The sequence below is a fragment of the Oryctolagus cuniculus genome, chromosome 13 (assembly GCF_964237555.1).
Source record: "Oryctolagus cuniculus chromosome 13, mOryCun1.1, whole genome shotgun sequence".
NCBI classification, from domain to species: Eukaryota; Metazoa; Chordata; class Mammalia; order Lagomorpha; family Leporidae; genus Oryctolagus; species Oryctolagus cuniculus.
Window position 1 is genome coordinate 96,265,596 of NC_091444.1, and position 16,768 is coordinate 96,282,363.

At 40.4% G+C, this 16,768-nt stretch overlaps 1 protein-coding gene across 5 annotated transcripts in view; it reads right to left on the reverse strand.

Moving 5' to 3' along the window:
• Positions 1-15,775, reverse strand: part of LOC100343001 (GTP-binding protein 4) — a 37,959-nt gene extending 22,184 nt beyond the window's left edge. For 4 of the 5 annotated variants that reach the window (XR_011381674.1, XM_070055944.1, XM_070055943.1 and 1 more), the window contains exons 1-11: positions 15,604-15,775; positions 15,371-15,396; positions 14,048-14,148; positions 12,583-12,675; positions 11,638-11,829; positions 11,492-11,557; positions 9,490-9,577; positions 8,561-8,673; positions 5,535-5,732; positions 4,023-4,088; positions 1,895-2,038 (exon numbers count right to left, since the gene is read on the reverse strand). Coding sequence is in view for 4 of the 5 variants with exons in the window: in XM_070055944.1 (XP_069912045.1) it covers positions 1,895-2,038; positions 4,023-4,088; positions 5,535-5,732; positions 8,561-8,673; positions 9,490-9,577; positions 11,492-11,557; positions 11,638-11,829; positions 12,583-12,675; positions 14,048-14,148; positions 15,371-15,396; positions 15,604-15,689 (1,173 nt within the window). In the remaining variant the exon portion in view is untranslated. Of the gene's footprint in view, positions 1-164; positions 860-1,894; positions 2,039-4,022; positions 4,089-5,534; positions 5,733-8,560; positions 8,674-9,489; positions 9,578-11,491; positions 11,558-11,637; positions 11,830-12,582; positions 12,676-14,047; positions 14,149-15,370; positions 15,397-15,603 lie in introns of those variants that run through there. The other variant, XM_070055942.1, reaches the window with a different exon arrangement.
• Between the last annotated feature and the right edge of the window lie 993 nt (positions 15,776-16,768).

Here is a 16,768-nt window from a genome sequence, read left to right on the forward strand (position 1 = left end):
ATTTAAGTGTTGTAATTTCTTAGGCAACATTCCATTCACAAAGCAGTATTCTTGTTTTAAAAGCAAAAAACACTCTTAAAAGAAATGTCTTTTTTTTTCTTTTTCATTTGGCCAAATCAATAGTGATCTGTAATTATACAAAAAAGTATTAAATAACTCAAAACTATTTCTCCTGGAGATTTATTTTGGATAAAATAGTTGAAAGAGAGATTACAACAATACATTGTACAAGAAGACTGGAAAATAATTTAAAGGAGTATTTTCAGCATCAGGGTTCTGACTCGCTCACACATGTGCTTGCTCCAAGTCTGCAGAGCAGGTAGCCCTCTGTCCATATCCATAAATGGAGATGCTTTCTTCATAAAAAAAAGGAGTATTCCCGTGCGAGAAATCGAAGCTTCCTCTTAGAAAAAATAAGGTCTTTCTCCATCAAAACATCAAAGTCATACCAAATTTTTCTAGTTCTGTAAATCTGAAGCAGCCAATCCTCTATTTAATGCAGAAAGACCATTTACTCCAAATGTTTGCATTTTGCAGACAAAAATTTCCAGCACTTATTATGCAGGATTTAACCACAATGTTTAGCAAAGAATGCTGCAATTATTTTTGTTTGTTTATAGATGACTCCAATTTTATGAACCCACACCATACCCAACCAAGAAACAGACAGCAACAAACAGTCTAGCCAAACCATGTCAACTGAAGCCTATCTCCTGTCCTTTTTGCCAGCTTTCCTCTTTCCAGAGAGTAAGTGCTTGGGCTTCATATCAAACACATGCCGATCTGACTCCCCTTTCTTCCGCAAGCAATTCATCTTCTTCTGAGCATTCTTCATCATAGCCTTGGCCTTCTTCACCATCTACAAAGGAGGAGAAAATAACAGTGTGTTCTATTCACTGAAAATCAATCTTCCACTCTGTATTTTAACTACCAGGCAGTAGTCTGTCTTAATGGCCAAGATCTGTTGTTGTCAACAGACCCTGGTAAGTCTCATTCATTATTTTTCCTCAGGCCCAGCACAGTATCAGCAGGAACTCTATGCATATTTACAGGATGACAATCTCACCTCAGACGAGTTTTATAGCTAGGAGGGACATTTTCAATCTTGACGATCAGAGCACATCTGTTCTAACTCCCTTTCACACAAACTGAGGCACTGAGACTCAGGCCTTAGAAGAATGCACTATGTACATCTGCTTTACTAACAGCAATGCCAATATTAAAACCCAGATTTTTCAGATGGTAACGGTATTGTGGAATGAAAAAGCCAGGCTTCTATAAAATACTTACTAGACTACTGACAGATTTTTATATCTGAATCTTCATAATACTGAAATTAGAAATTTTTGTTTTAATGAGATGACAGTTTAGGGAAGCAGACTGTATTCAAAGCGTTTTACCAAAATATGCTATAAATGATATTGAGAGTAATCTAAGCTATTGATTGGGAGAAGAAATTCCCACAATAACATGAAGGTAAGTGGGATCACATGGTGAGTCAACCAAAATAGCTACCTCTGGGCTGTTTCATCATATGGGCTTCTCAGGCCTTATTTTGCTTACTGGGGCTACCTGGTGCTAACAGCAGGGGCAATTTCCTATTATTCTCCCTGAACAACTGGGATCTAAAGTCAGACTGCTGGTGCAGTATGAGATCATGCTTCTGCCCAACCTCTGAAAAAGGAAAGATTAGGCAACAGTCCACCAAGGACCTCTGTCCAGAGGCATCCAACTGTACCTGACCCAAGCTCTCAAGGACGCCAAGAAACTGGGACATGCAGCATTCAGCTAACCGCCTACCCACAGCTCCTGCTTCTCTGAGCCATAACTACTGGTGTTTACCCTGAGACTTGCCAGAATAAACACTGAGGCTATTACTACATCAGAGGCTGACCTTGACATCCCGGAGACCAGAAACATCACGTGGAGTTCGAGAGCAACTCCGACTCCGGACTACAGAAGACGGTGGAACAGATTCTTCCCGCTTTCTTTTCCTGGTGATACTCCGAGATCTCCTTGCCTGGACTGCGTAGTGGGCCTGAAAAGCATGGAAAGCAAACTTCGGCGGTCAGGATCACAGCCCTGCTTACAGATTCAGTGACAAACAGATCGACTCCAACAAGGGAAGAGGACAGTCAGGAGGGTCTACAACGTCATCAGAACCACAATCAGCTAAAATCCTTAAGATATACACATGGAATTCCACATTAATTACCACTCAAATATCTTTTTTCACTTACACAAGCTGCTCTTATTTTACAAAGCTGATTTAACGCCATTTTAAAAAATGTACTTAGACATCCCCATTCAAAAATGATTATTAGGTTAGCATCATAATCTAATTTCAGAACACTAATATCTAATACCTGAACATAAAGTGAAAACTGCCCAGAAGTTCAAACTTTAAGTTAAGAAGATATATCCAGACTGCACGTCTAAGAGGACAAATTCTGCCATCAGAACCTGGACAAGTCACAGCTCTGCCTTGTGCTGCCTATAAGAATTCAAACAAGTCCCTTAACGTTGCTACCACTGGCCACCCTGTCTGTAAATTAGGGAAAACACAACTTCCCCAAAATGTAAGCAGGCATTAAGCCTAGCACTTCAATCAAATGTCAGATCTTATGTCAGTACAGTAAAACAACGCAAGCATATACAAAACAAATGAGTCCCCTCATACACTGCTGACTGAAACCAATTATTCTACCTCTTCCAGAAAAGAACTTTATACAATGCTGTCCTGAGTTTGGTAATTCCAGTCTGGGAATCCGTTTTGAGAAAACAATCCAGAGCACTAAAAGTTCTTTGATTTGCTTCTAGCATAAATCATTACAACAGCAGGATAAAATTCTAGTAGATACCTGAAATACCTTCTCATCTCTGAGCACCCCAGAAGACAGTTTTGAACTATTTAGTCTAAGTTACTCACACAGAGAGACTAACACTTCATATAACTACACTGAAGCTAATTAAAGCACCAGGCAGATCTCAGTCACTATAGTCCAAGTAAAGAGTTCTGTATAGGACAACAAAAATTTATCTATTTCTTTCCCTTTGACATCTTTTTCCCACATACACTTTTCCCTGATGTGAATTCTTTTACAGATAACCTTAAATTCTTTAAGGCAACAGTAAATAAATGAATTTAACCTGTAAACAATCCAAAAAGTAAAAGAAATTAAGCTTTACTTCATTAAAAAATGGGAGAAATTTAACGAAAAAATATTTACAAGACACAGATGTAAAATGTGGAATGTGATCTTAAATATATTTTTAAGGAACAGAAGACAAGCTCTCTCATTTAACTGCATAAAAAGCAATCTACCATATTTCAACTTACTCATTTTTATGTGCTATAACCACAAATGATTTTCTTTCTAGTTTTCAATATTTTCCAAATTTTCTACTAACATGAAAATGAAAGATAAAGTATATCTATAAGCCTTCAAAAACTTTGTGGGAAAAATGGAATTAACAGATAAGTTTATTTTGGTGCAAAAAAATGTGAAATCCATGCATTTTCAGAATACATTGTTTTCATGAACTTTTTGACCTTCACTCAAAATAATACAAAAAAGAAAAGCAAATGCACTGGGGTCACCTTACACAACTGACAGTGACTAAACCAGAACTTTGAGAGGCAAGGACACCTGGCCCACTTCCAGGGACAAGTTTTAATTAAGGATGATGGAGAGTACAAAGTTTTTCTAAATTCTTCTCAAATGCTGAATAAGAATAAAGTTTTGAAAACACCATCCTGCATCAGTAGAACAGGTGCTAAGCTAATCACACCAAACGAAGCATTCCCAAGGGAACTATGGCAGCGTGAGAGATACACTTATCAATCAATCCATCACTTCGAGGCAGACACTATGTCAATAAATAGCAATGGAAACACTGGGAATCCTGATTTCTTTTCTTTTAAATCAACTTCATATTCTCACAGGTTTCCAAGCCCCTGCTTTTTCTTTAACAAGTTTGCATTCAGCCATATAAACACTAGACCAGCCCCCTACACTTACATTGTCTTTAGTATCCATGTCAACACCAAGACTATGCATCTCATTCTCCAAATCTGTCTTCTGAACCTGAAAAGAAATTTTAAAATAAAATTGGCTTTAAGCAAAATTAGTTCACTGAAAAGTTGAAAAATATTTTTTTTCTAAGGGAAAATACACTTTTTGTGACATACTTCTTTTACAAGTTGTATTTTTTCCCCTTGGGCTCACTTTGCCTTTTACTGACTGACTAACTGATTTTTTAATTAATTAATATATAAATATATATATACTTGAAAGGCAGAGACAAAGAGAAATTATCTCCCAGTCATTGGTTCAATCTACAAATGCCTGCAATGTCCAGGGGTGGGCCAAGCCAAAGCGAGGAGCCTAAAACTCCAGGCCTGACCACATGGGTGCCAGGGACCAAGTACTTGAGCCATCACCTATTGCCTCCAAGGGTGGGCAAAGCATGAAGTTGCAACTAGAAGGAGAGCCATGACTTGAACTCAGGCATTCCAATACAGGCTGCAAGCATCCCAAGTAATATCTTAATTGTTGTGGCTAATACTTGCCGCTGTGATGGTTTTGGGCAGCTCAGCGAAAACCAACACTTAACTAAGAAACTGTTATGTGTGAGATCTTGTATGCTTTATGTCCTTCTTGGTAGAAACCAAGCAACCCACACAGAGTAAGAAAGTGACTGTTTCTATCACATAGATGAGCCACAAAAGCTGAAGTTAGTGATGGACCCTAAGACAAACTCACTGTGGCAACATGTTTCCTTCTGGAGACCCCTCCACATTACTAGGAAAAGCAGAAGACTGTCCATGTCTCTTAATAACCAGTCATCTGCTATCATATGAAAACACTATTTTCAAACAATACCCACTCAGAGGTATCTACAATGTCAAGTTATTTTCCTTTCTTTCCATTACATTTTAACTCTCCTGCACATTATCTGATTTCTTTGGGGGAACTTCATGTGGTACGGGGAGCTATCACAGAACCCTACCTCCCTGACCAAAGCATGACAAGAAACAAAAACAAAACCGAAAAAGTGTTAAGAATCCTGACATCTGATCCATTCACGCTACTGTGTAATTCTCCCCATCTTAACCAGTCACAAAAGTCAATAAATTTTCTTTTGGGTTTAAATTAGACTGGGTTAAGTGTCTGTAAATTAGAAAAGACAAGTCTTGAATAATACAGAAATTAAATAAGAAAATGTTAATTAATGACTTTAAATTTCTACAACTTATAAATCCCAATTGTAATTCATAAAACTATACAATGATTGAATCTATAGAGGAAAACTTCAAGCTGATTATCACCAAGAAAGGGCACAAGAATCAGCAGATAAACAATCAAGACTCTTCTAAGTCAATCTACACCACCAAAACGAAGAATGTGCAATCCGACAGCCATAAATGGGTTGAAAAGCTGTAATTAGCAATGATTTTGCAAGAGTCCAACATACGCAATAAGTCATGCATATCTTTTGGAAAGACATAAAAAAAAAAAAAAAAAACTTGCCTTCTTAGCTGTTCGAGGCATCCTGGATCCCTGTGTATTTTTTTCTTTGGATTGAAGGATTTTCAGTTTCTTTTTTTCTCTAATTTGTTTTGCCAGCTGTCGGATTTCCACCATTTCCTCGTCTTCACTTTCAGAATCACTGTCATACTCCCCAGCAGCTGTTCTTAGCTCTTCTTCTTTCTCTAATTCTTCCAATTTCTTTAAAGATATAATTGAAGAAAAATGTGTACAGTAGGTGTGACACCATGTGCATGGAAACTGTCTGAGGACACGGTAATCCTATGGTCAAGTCCCCATATACCCACACATGCAGAGCTTATCTCACACAAAATGGTTGGGAAGCAAAAGGAGACCACGCGCACATGAACTGACAGCAGGCTGGTTAACTCTTCAGTTGCTACTTTTCCTCGTTAAAACAGTTAAACTCCAAGGTGGGGAGGTCTCCTTATTCCCCACAGTACAGACCAGCAAATAGACAATATGAAACAAGTTCAGGTCTGAGAGAGCCTGAATTCATACAGTATCCTGGTTATCTATTCTAATATCATCCAGAATACAATCTCACTTTCTACAACGTTAATAAGACAAAAACAAAATCTTAAAAATATGCATGCATATCATATCCTAACAAGTCAACCTAGCCAGGAGTCCAACAGGCAGATCTGCCAGGCCCCTGGTGGGCCACCAGGCATCATGATAAGCAAACTGAATGCATAAGGAACAGTGAAGAGTTTCAGGAAGGGGAAATCACCCGATTTCTGACATGAAAGAGTGGACCACAGAACAGAAAGGTAAAAAACCCAGCAAAGCAGGGAGGCCAGCTACGACAAAGGCAATGATGATGAAAACCAGATGACTGGAGGACAAGGAACACTGCAGAAGGGAAATCGTGAGAACTGTGAGAGTAAAGGCGCTGACGTGTAAGTTCACTCCTTGGGTACCCAAATAAATCACGATGCTACCAACAGCTTAATTTCCAGAGCAGAAATGAGTTCTAGAAGTAGGGCATGAAGAGGTCACAGACACAATGAGACTGAAAATATAAATTAAGGAGGACACGTGGGAAAATGAGTGGCAAGTATCAGGAAATGACAACAGCTAACAGATAATGTTATTCAAGTAATTTTTCTTTTCCAAAAATTTAGTTTATTTTATTTGAAAGGCAGAGTTAGAGAGAGGGAGAGACACAGAAGGAGAGCGAGTGATCTTCAATCTGCTGGTCCTCTCCCCAAACAGCCACAACAGCAGAGCTAGGCCAGACTGAAGCCAGAAGCCAAGAGCTTCCTCCGGCTCTCCCATGTGGGTGCAGGGTCCCAAGCACTTGGGCCATTTTAAGCTGCTTTCCCAGGCACATTAGCAGAGAGCTAGACTGAAGTGGAACTGGTGTCCATATGGGATGTCAGTGCTGCAGATGGCAGCCTAGCCCATTACACCACAGTGCCAGCCACTATCAAGTACTTTTTCAAAGAGCTCAACTGAGGAGAGAAAAAGGGTTAACGAGTAAGGGAGGACATAGAATCTAAGATTTTTGCTTTTTAAGAAAGATGAGAGCTATTTATATTAAGAAAAAGAGAGGGGAACTGGACTGAGCCAGGACAGAGATGCCAGTAACAAAGCAAAGCTCTAAAGAAGCGCAGATCCAAGGTCAGACAGAATCAGCAGGGATGAGGAACATCTGCCCACAGTCTGTATAAGGCTTAGTATAAGGCCCATGAAATCATTTACTCTGGTCCTGCCAAGACAAATGCAGGTGGAACTCAAAATTCAGTAAATCTATATATAGCAGGCTAATTTTTAAGATGGTAATTCTTTTTTTTTTTTTTTTTTTCGACAGGCAGAGTGGACAGTGAGAGAGACAGAGAGAAAGGTCTTCCTTTTGCCGTTGGTTCACCCTCCAATGGCCGCCGCGGCTGGCGCGCTGCGGCAGGCGCACCGCGCTGATCCAATGGCAGGAGCCAGGTACTTCTCCTGGTCTCCCATGCGGGTGCAGGGCCCAAGCACTTGGGCCATCCTCCACTGCACTCCCGGGCCACAGCAGAGAGCTGGCCTGGAAGAGGGGCAACCGGGACAGAATCCGGCGCCCCGACCAGGACTAGAACCCAGTGTGCCGGCGCCGCAAGGCGGAGGATTAGCCTAGTGAGCCGTGGCAGAATCCCAGTTGCTGGAGTCAGAAGCAAAGCCAGGCATCAAACCCAGCTGCTTCAATACTAGATGCAGGCATATTAACCAGTGGGCCATTTGCCTGCCCTCCTTTTTTATGTTGGTTCTCTCACTCTACTCCAGTTTATTTTAGACACAGAACATGTGCCCATCCACTAGTTTGTGCCAGTGTTGGACAGGGGGTGAAGCTGGGAGCTAGGCGATCAGTCCAGGTCTTCCATGAGGGTGGCAAGAATGGAAACTGTGGAGCCCAAGAAGTTTTCTACCAATCACTTGAGCCATAACTGCTGTCTTCCAGCATCTGCATTAGCAGAAAACTGGAGTCAGGACCCAGAGGCAAGTATTGAACTTAGGCACTCAGAAATGGCATGGAGGCATCTTAACCACTGGGCTAGAAATAGAATCTGGCTCCTGGTTTTGGCCTGGTTTAGCCTTGGCAGTTATGGCCATCTGGGGAGTAAAGCAGTAGATGGAAGATCTATCCCCCACCCCTCTGACTTTCAAATAAATAAAAAAACCACACACACAAAAAAGTACAATAAGTATAATGCTTCCATCTATGTTCAAAAAATGCTTCTGTATCACAAACATTTCTCAAAGGAAAAACAAGACTGGATTAACAATAACTGCCTCTGGTAGAGTGAGAGGCAAACTTCATTCTCTTCCTCAACCTTTTTACTCTTTGCCATACACAGGCATAACTTCATTATGAATGAGAAATGGAAGCCCATTTATGAAATCCATTTGTCTGTATGTGTAGCTGGCTCTGTAACCCTGGAAAAAACCATGCAGACAGTAGCATCTACTGACTTTTACCAGCAATGCAATAAATGTATCTCAAAGGCTCTCTGTAAAGGCCATCTTACCTTATCATCTCTCTTGTTTGGTACAGCTAAATGTAATCTGTTCAACACCTCATTCACTTTATTTCCCTTCATTTTGATTTCAACTCGATGAGCCAAAAGCCTATCACAAGCCTAATAAAAGTAAAAACAAGACACAGAGTTACAAAGATACACCGCAGCCGCCTGCTGCACATTTCAGAGAAGAATCAGGAATCAGACTCCCATTGACTGTCTGGTATGGTTTGGAACTTCCTACGCCTTTTCCCTCAATAGGTTTTTAACATCACAGCAAACCACACTCTCCAAGAAAGAGACTGTTCCCCTTTCTGACCCTAGGGCCAATCTGAGACAGAATCTTGAAGCAGCCCTCCTAAGCTCTATGCTGGGCCTTGTTCCCACCAGAAGTGACCCCCTGTCCAGACTGGTGGTGTCCTCCAACTGTCCTTCATTACCTAGATGCAATGATCTCTCAGAATTCTAACTTGAGCAGCCAATCTGTAATTAAAGCCACAGCACAAAAATTGTCCTTTTATTTCAAGTTAAGAGCAACAGGATGAAGTAGGATACTACATAAAATCTAACAGGAGCCTGCAGCCTCCAGCTGTTCTGCTTTTCACACTACTTTTCCCCTTATACTACCAAACAGGATCCATTTCAGTAAAACTGCTATGAAAATATAGTCAAAAGTCATAGCAGTCATTTTAATTAAAAATTTCCTATAGCAGGAACTATAAAGTATTATTCAACCATTCATCTGAATAAGCAGGGCACTAGATTACTAAGGGTTTTGGATCCACCTTATTCTGTAGTGCATCACTCCTTACCACTATGTATACTTTGAGTATTAACAGCACCTAGTAAAAAACTAATTCCACCCCCCATGACTGACTTTTCAAAAACAAGACAAAGATAGTGAAAAGACTGATACCAGATGTTAAGAAAGCACTAACCTGTTTTAACTTTAATGACACCTTCCTCAGTCAGAGTGCTCGTCTCTATCACAGGGAATCCTTCAGCTTGCAAATCTACAAATATTTTCTGGAAAAACAAGAGATGTATTATTGATTTCTAGTTTCCAATGGAAAAAGTCAGTTTTACAATGAAGGCTGCAATTCTCAACACTTGTGGTTTGTTTTTAAAACTTTTGAAGAACAGACCAAGTAATTCAAAACTCTCCAGAACATTCAGTAAGACTTCATCCTCCAAAATAGGAACTTAGGTAAGACCAAGAAGCATTAGCAGTGCTACTTCTAATTAGAAAAAGAACAAGAAAAAAACTAGCCTTCATAGCCCAAGAGAATCCCTTAGAAAAATCTTGAAAACATTCACAAATCTAGAAATTTAAATTACTAAGATCTAAGAGACTCGACTGTATGCCCTCTACTAAGTGTCACATTTACATCTAACTGCAAGTGTGACCATCTTTTGGAGGAAAGTGACAAATCCATTATAATAAAGCATTTCACAAACAAGATTTATTTCCCTTACCATAAGGTCCAAAGCAGTGATCAAGGACTGAACACCAATTTTGCATGGCCCTGAGTAAAATGGTCCCTGAGCCTACCTGTGCACATGGCAAAAACCATCATGTGTTATCACCATTTGATGAGGAGTGTCATGTTGAAAGCATCAATAAAGGGAAGGCTATGAAAGTGTTAACCAAATGGAAATAGTGTAATAGTATTCCAATATGTACTTAGCTTTCCGATTCCTTTCAATTTGTCCAACAACCGATGACTGTAGGCATTACCTCCCAGGATAAACCGAGGGTCAGACAGGTGACCTCACTTCCTTATCACACAACCAGCAAGCGTGAAGCTGGGACCTGAGCATGTCTGACTCCAAAGCCTGGGCATCTGAGTACTGCATTCACTTCTTAAACTTCTTGCTGCTGTCCACTCTCCCCCTTCTCCACCCAGCAATGTCTTTTTAGACTAGAAAACTGAAGTTACTTAACAGACACATGGGGGCTTTCGCAGACAAATTAACTCTGACATTAGTGTTTACATAATCAGTAACTTAAAGAATTTACTGTAGTAACCTGAGAAGACCAGCTGTGGCTGTTTAAGAAAAGCTAATCCTTACTTAGTAGTAAGTCTCCAAACAGAACAAGAGACACTGAGAAAGAATATGCTGTTCCTACATCAGGAACAGGAAGTCAAGCTAGTACATTCCAAAAGACACAGCAGATGCAGTCTACCATTCCAGTGAGCAGTCACTTGGAGGGCCTGCTCGACTGAGACTGCGCCCCACTCCAGGGTTTCTGATTCGGCAATCTGGTGTGATCAAGAAACCTGCATTTCTGACCAAGTACCAGGTAACAGTGAGGCTGACGCTGCTGGTCGGGACCTACAATTTGTGTACATGCTTCTCAAAGCATTTATCCTCAATGACACCTTTGATGGAAGAGTCAAACCAGGTTTTTAAAACTATATATTAACAATGTTTCCTGCCTCTTGGGGAATGCTAACAGACACCACACTCAAGAGTTCCTGTAAGTCCTGCATGCCCTCTTCAAAAACACTCATGGTTCCTGAGAGCCCACAGGACAAATGCTTACAGATCTTCATTCTCCTGTGCTCAGTCACTCATTTCCAAATGCATTTAACCACAGAACCTCTTTTGCTAAATAACACCAATGAACACCTTTCCTAACTAGGAACTTACGCTGGAAAACGCTGCTGTAGTATTACCTGATATTCTGAGGTCAGGAAGAGATAAAGGACACCTAAGGCACTTGGCTTCCTCTAAGGCAACAATCTAAGGGATCACATTTTCCACAGGGCAGGGATTAGGATGTCTGAGTTCATGTCACTGAACCTTTGAGGATATTATCTCAACTGCACAATAAAAACTGAGCTAGTACTGTTAAAATTCCTCCTTCTAAACTTTGGCTGAGATAGCATTCAGAATACGTAAGTAAGACACATTCCAAACATTAAGATGATTTACCTGATCATCTTCAGAAAGTTCAGCTATTCTCTTCACATCACATTTGTTGGCAACAACTATAAGAGGCTACCAATGGAAAAAAAAAATAATGAATCACTACTTTCATACTATACAAAATAAACTAAACTATTAGTTGTCAGACTTACCTTGTTGATAAAGAGAGGTCTTATATTCTGGAAGAGTTCTACTTGTTCCTTCAAACCATGTCCACACTGCTCAGACAAATCCATCACATACAGAACCGCAGCACGGAGGTGAGCCAAGGCTGTGATGGCCTGCATCTCGATGGTGTTCCGATCCTCCAAAGGGTGATCCAAAATCCCTGGAGTGTCTACAACCTAATGAACAAACTCCATTATTCCAGAGCACACTTATTAACCTCTTGTCCAGCACGCCCCAGCAGTCATTCTGCATACTGAAACCAGACCTTACGAAACTAGTAAATAAAAATGCAGAACTCCAAAACTGATGAGAAAATAAAAGTGAGAGAAAAGCATATATTTTTAAACATTAAATAAGCAGTCAAGGGTAGAAAAACCCTGCAGAGCTCATTGAAAAGCTAGCCAATGACCTTGAGAAATGACTCCTGTTCTCACTAGCATCATCATAAACATAAAAACTAAAATAACCCCCAAACCTCCTAAGTCTTAGGAGTTACTCTCTTCATCATTTATAAAATCAGACTGTTCAAACAGATTGTTTCATGGTTTTAGACAGTATATGCCATTTGCAACAACAGAGTCACAAATGATTAAAGGAGAATTTAATTACTTTAGAAGTACAACTCTTAGCATAAGGCGCAGAAGCCCAAACTGAAGGCCTGCTATTTCCTCTGAAATTGTATCAGAAAACTGTTAACTGCCCTCATGTCTCTCTAAAGCTCAGACAAGTTTTCTTTATGGTAAAAGAAAAATTTCAAGTTCTTGGTCACCTCAGAGATTCTCTTTTCCTCACCTCCTCAGGGCTGACTCTATACTATTCCAAGTATACCAGAAAAAATAAATATTATAGTGCTTCAGAAATCATTAAAATCAAAATTAATTAACCAAAACCCAAGATGTTTATCCTACGTTTAAAGATGAGACTCTCACCTGCCAACGTAGATACTTGTAATCCATGTGCCCAACAAATAGAGACTTTGTTGTAAACGCATAGGGCTGAACATCCACATCTGCTCTGGTTACCTTCAAGTAAAGCAATCAGTCAAAACTGTCAGTCACAGGGATTCTAACCTCACTTCCTGTCAAACAACATAAGCATGTTACCAACACATCAAGAGTAATTTTGGGTAGGAAAAAAAAAAAAAAAACAAAAACACAAGAGACCTCACATAATGAAAACGCACAGGACAGGAGTTACCCAGTTTAATAAATGGCCTGGTTTCTCTTCCCTCACACCACAGGGCCCTTGACTCAGGTATCAGGGAGGAGACAGCCATCATCCCCTCTCACCCTCCATCTACTGCCTCCAGTGTCTCAACAGGGCCCGACAGAGGCCTCTGTCATGATGGAAATGCCCCATGTCTGCAAACTCTTGATATGTGGTTCGTAAAATCTTGGAACTGAAGTTTTCATTTTGTTTTCCATGTAAAAAGCCACACAGCCACCCAGAGCACCAGCCAGCTGTGGAATGGTCAGAGCATGTTTCAAAACATCAAGTAGGCCCCTGCACGGCTTTATCAAGATGTCGTGGAAACCTGTACACAAAATAAAACCTATAAATTTGCCTCAAAGCAAGAGCATTCTTTGTAAAAGTTTATTTATTTGAAAGGTTGAATGAGAGACAGTAAGACAGTGAGAGTGCATGTAAGAGATTAAGAGAAAGATCTTCCATTTGCTGGTTCACTCCCCCAAATACCTACAACAGCTGTGGCTGGGCCAGGCTGAAGCCAGGAACTAGAACTCCCATCTGGGTCTCCCACGTGGATGAAAGGGATCCAAGTACTTGAGGCACCACCTGCTGCCTCAGCAAGAAGCTACACTGGAAATGGAAGTGGGACTCGCCCCAAGCACTCCAATATGGGATGCAGCTATGACACAGTATCTGCCCAGCAAAGTGTTCTTAGCACCAAGGAAGCCATAATTAACATAATTAACAATTGCTTTGGCATACACACTGCTGCTGGTTGTCATCTGACATTTTAAATGCTGTTTCAATTCCTTTCAGATCCCTCAATTCAGCTAAATTGTCCCAAAGCACAAAATTACTGAGTTACTTAAATGTTACCCTTGAATCACACTCAGCAACTTATCACTACAAAGGATAATATAGTTTGTGTAAAATTTGACACAGCAACTAAAATGACAAATCACGTAAGAATTGGCTTAAGGAGCAGGTATTTTGCCTGGACCGTTGGGTTGCCCGCATTCCATATCAGAGAACATGAGTTTGAGAGCTGGCTCTGCTCTTCATTCCAGCTTCCTGTAACACACCTTCAGATGCAGCAGGTGACAGCTCAAGTAGTTGGGTCCCTGTCACCCATCTGGGAGACCCGTACTGAGTTCCTGGCTCTTGGCTTCCATCACATCATCTTTTTATAATCAAAACCAGACCAACCTTATTGATGAAGCTGGATTTCCCAACATTTGGGTACCCACATAAAAGCAGAGTCCATGTATTTGGATCAATGGTTGGCAAATGGGATAAATGCTGGCGCACTATGAAGCTTAAAATGAAAAAACTAAGAAATCAAAGTGTCTGATTTGCTTGATATTCTCTTCAACTTATCTGTACTGCAAGCTCATGGTTATATAATGCAAGTGTAGAGAAAGTATGAGTTGATGAAAAAGCAATTCATTGCACAGAGTAATGATATAATACAGTATAAATAATAGCATTTCCCAAGTGTGGCTGTACCAATAATATACCTAGGCCTTACCAACTGGGCATTTGGATGCAAAAGATCAGAGACAGATCAAAAAGACACGTCTGAGAAGCGTCCGGATGGTTCTTATTGAGACATTTGGAAAGCAGTGTCTTTTGAAGCACGCATGCTATAATTTTCTGGCTACTACATGGGCAATTTCCATTTAACTACCTCATCTGTAATACAAACAGCTTCAGAGTGGTACTCACTGGGCGATCGTGAAGATCAGATATGTACGAAAGCATTTTAAAAGCATTCAACTATCATAAATCACTTGTAAGATACAGGGGAGACATAAGCATTCAACTATCATAAATCACTTGCAAGATACAGGGGAGACATAAAACAAGTCCAAATAGTTTGTGATATAAAAATATGTGCATGTTGGGGCTGTGCTGTGACACAGCAGGCTAAGCTACCACCTGCAGCGCCGGCATCCCATATGGATGCAGATTTGAGTTCTAGCTGTTCCACTTCCAATCCACCTTGCTGCTAATGGGCCTGGGAAAGCAGCAGCAGATAGTCCCAGTGCTTGGGTCCCTGCATCCAGATGAGAGACCAGGAAGAAGTTCTTGGCTCCAGGCTGTGGCTTGGCCTAATCCCGGCCATTGCGGCTGTTCAGGGAGTGGACTAGCAGATGGAAGCTCTCTCTCTAACTCTACCTTTCAAGAAAATAAATCTTTCAAAATATATACATGCATGTAAGAAAGCAGGCAACTATTTCAACAAAACCCTGCTACCTTAATTTCAAAACTGTTCTATTAAAGTTTTTCCAATAGCTAAAACTATGACATTTTTATATATTTTTCAATATTTCCTTATGATTTATGCTAGGCACTTTTCCAACAGCATATCACCTATTAGAATCTCATACAGGTTTGGCTAGAAAAAATAATTTGAGCTTGTCAGCTCTAAAATAAAACAAAGCCACCTCCGGAATATGCCCTCTACACAGATCGATTATTTTAACAAAATGCTGTAAAAGACCTTTTCTCCTCATGGGCAGTAAGTACCTTGCTCCAAATATTCCAAACTCTGCCTCTCTCTCTTTTTTTTTTTTTAACATTCAATAGATATTTATTGAGAAAGCAATTCAATGATGAACCATCCTATTGTTTAGATTTCCCAGATGTTATGTTAGTGTCATGTGCTGCCCATTTCTCTCTTTTTCCAAAGCTCAATTTATTACAAATTTCAAACCTGGCAAAATTTAGCGTTTTTTTTTTTTTTTTTTTTTTTTTTTTGCCTCTGTCTCTTGATAATGGTGCACATTCGCCCAAGTGCAGCACGCTTCAGCTGCTTACATCGGTAGAGAGAATCACCGTATTTCATAAGCCGCACGTTATCTTTGGCAACACTTAAGAAAATACATATATGAATATTTTGTTCCACTTTTAAAAACAACTTAAAAAACACAATAGTAAGAAAACACCTTACTTGTCCACTAAGTTTTTGGCAATATTTATTTGTCCCAGAGCCAACTTGTAATGATCCTTGTCATAGAGAATATTCATCAAATCAGCATAAAATGGATGGATGTCCTGTAACAAACAAACAAACAAAAACATGCAGTGGTCACCGTAGTCCAATAGTTTCTTATCCCTGTATGCAAGTAACACTTGGGAGATCAACCCTCTCTTCCTCTGGCCTCAAACCTGGAGCATCTTTTCCTGGCCAAGGACCTGGACCAGGACAAGGATCCTGTCAATTTAGTCCTCTGAGAAAACAGAAGCCATCAATAGGGAGGCAGGTGGCAAGTCACTTCTCCCTGCCCTAATGGGATTCTTGTTATAGTGACAGCGCCACCAGGGACCTAGACGAGGCCAGCCCTCCATATGCACCAGATCCTGCTTTTTCTATGGCTTAGGAACTTAGTTCTAGAAATTCTTTCTTCCACCTGACCTTTCCCATCAATCTACAAACATGCTGTTATTTCTCAAATCTTTTGGATTTTTTATCTTAAACTCCTGCTCCATTTTTTTGCTCCACTCTTGGCAAATGCCAGCAAAGCAGCACTTTTTATTCTTTCTTCCCTCTCTGGAACCCACTCTCCAGCATGCCTGCTACTAGATCAAAATAGCAACGACTTCCAAACTGCTAAATCTCAAATCTTATCTTACTAGACCTCTTGGCAGTGCTGGGTGTTGGGCCACTCGTCCTTCTTGAAGCATCTCATTCAATGGGCTTCCTCTCCAGTGGCCAGCTCTCCAACTCCTATGCTGGCTTGTCATCACAGTCCAACTACACATTCATATCCCCACAGCACTCTTGTGTTCACCACTAGGTGATCTCACACAGATTTACAAATACCATTTACGTTTTAACAATTCTGTTGTTTATATCTGTGGGCCAGCCTACTCATGGACTCTGGGTTACTTACTGTTTCTACTCAGATGTCTGGGACATCTCTC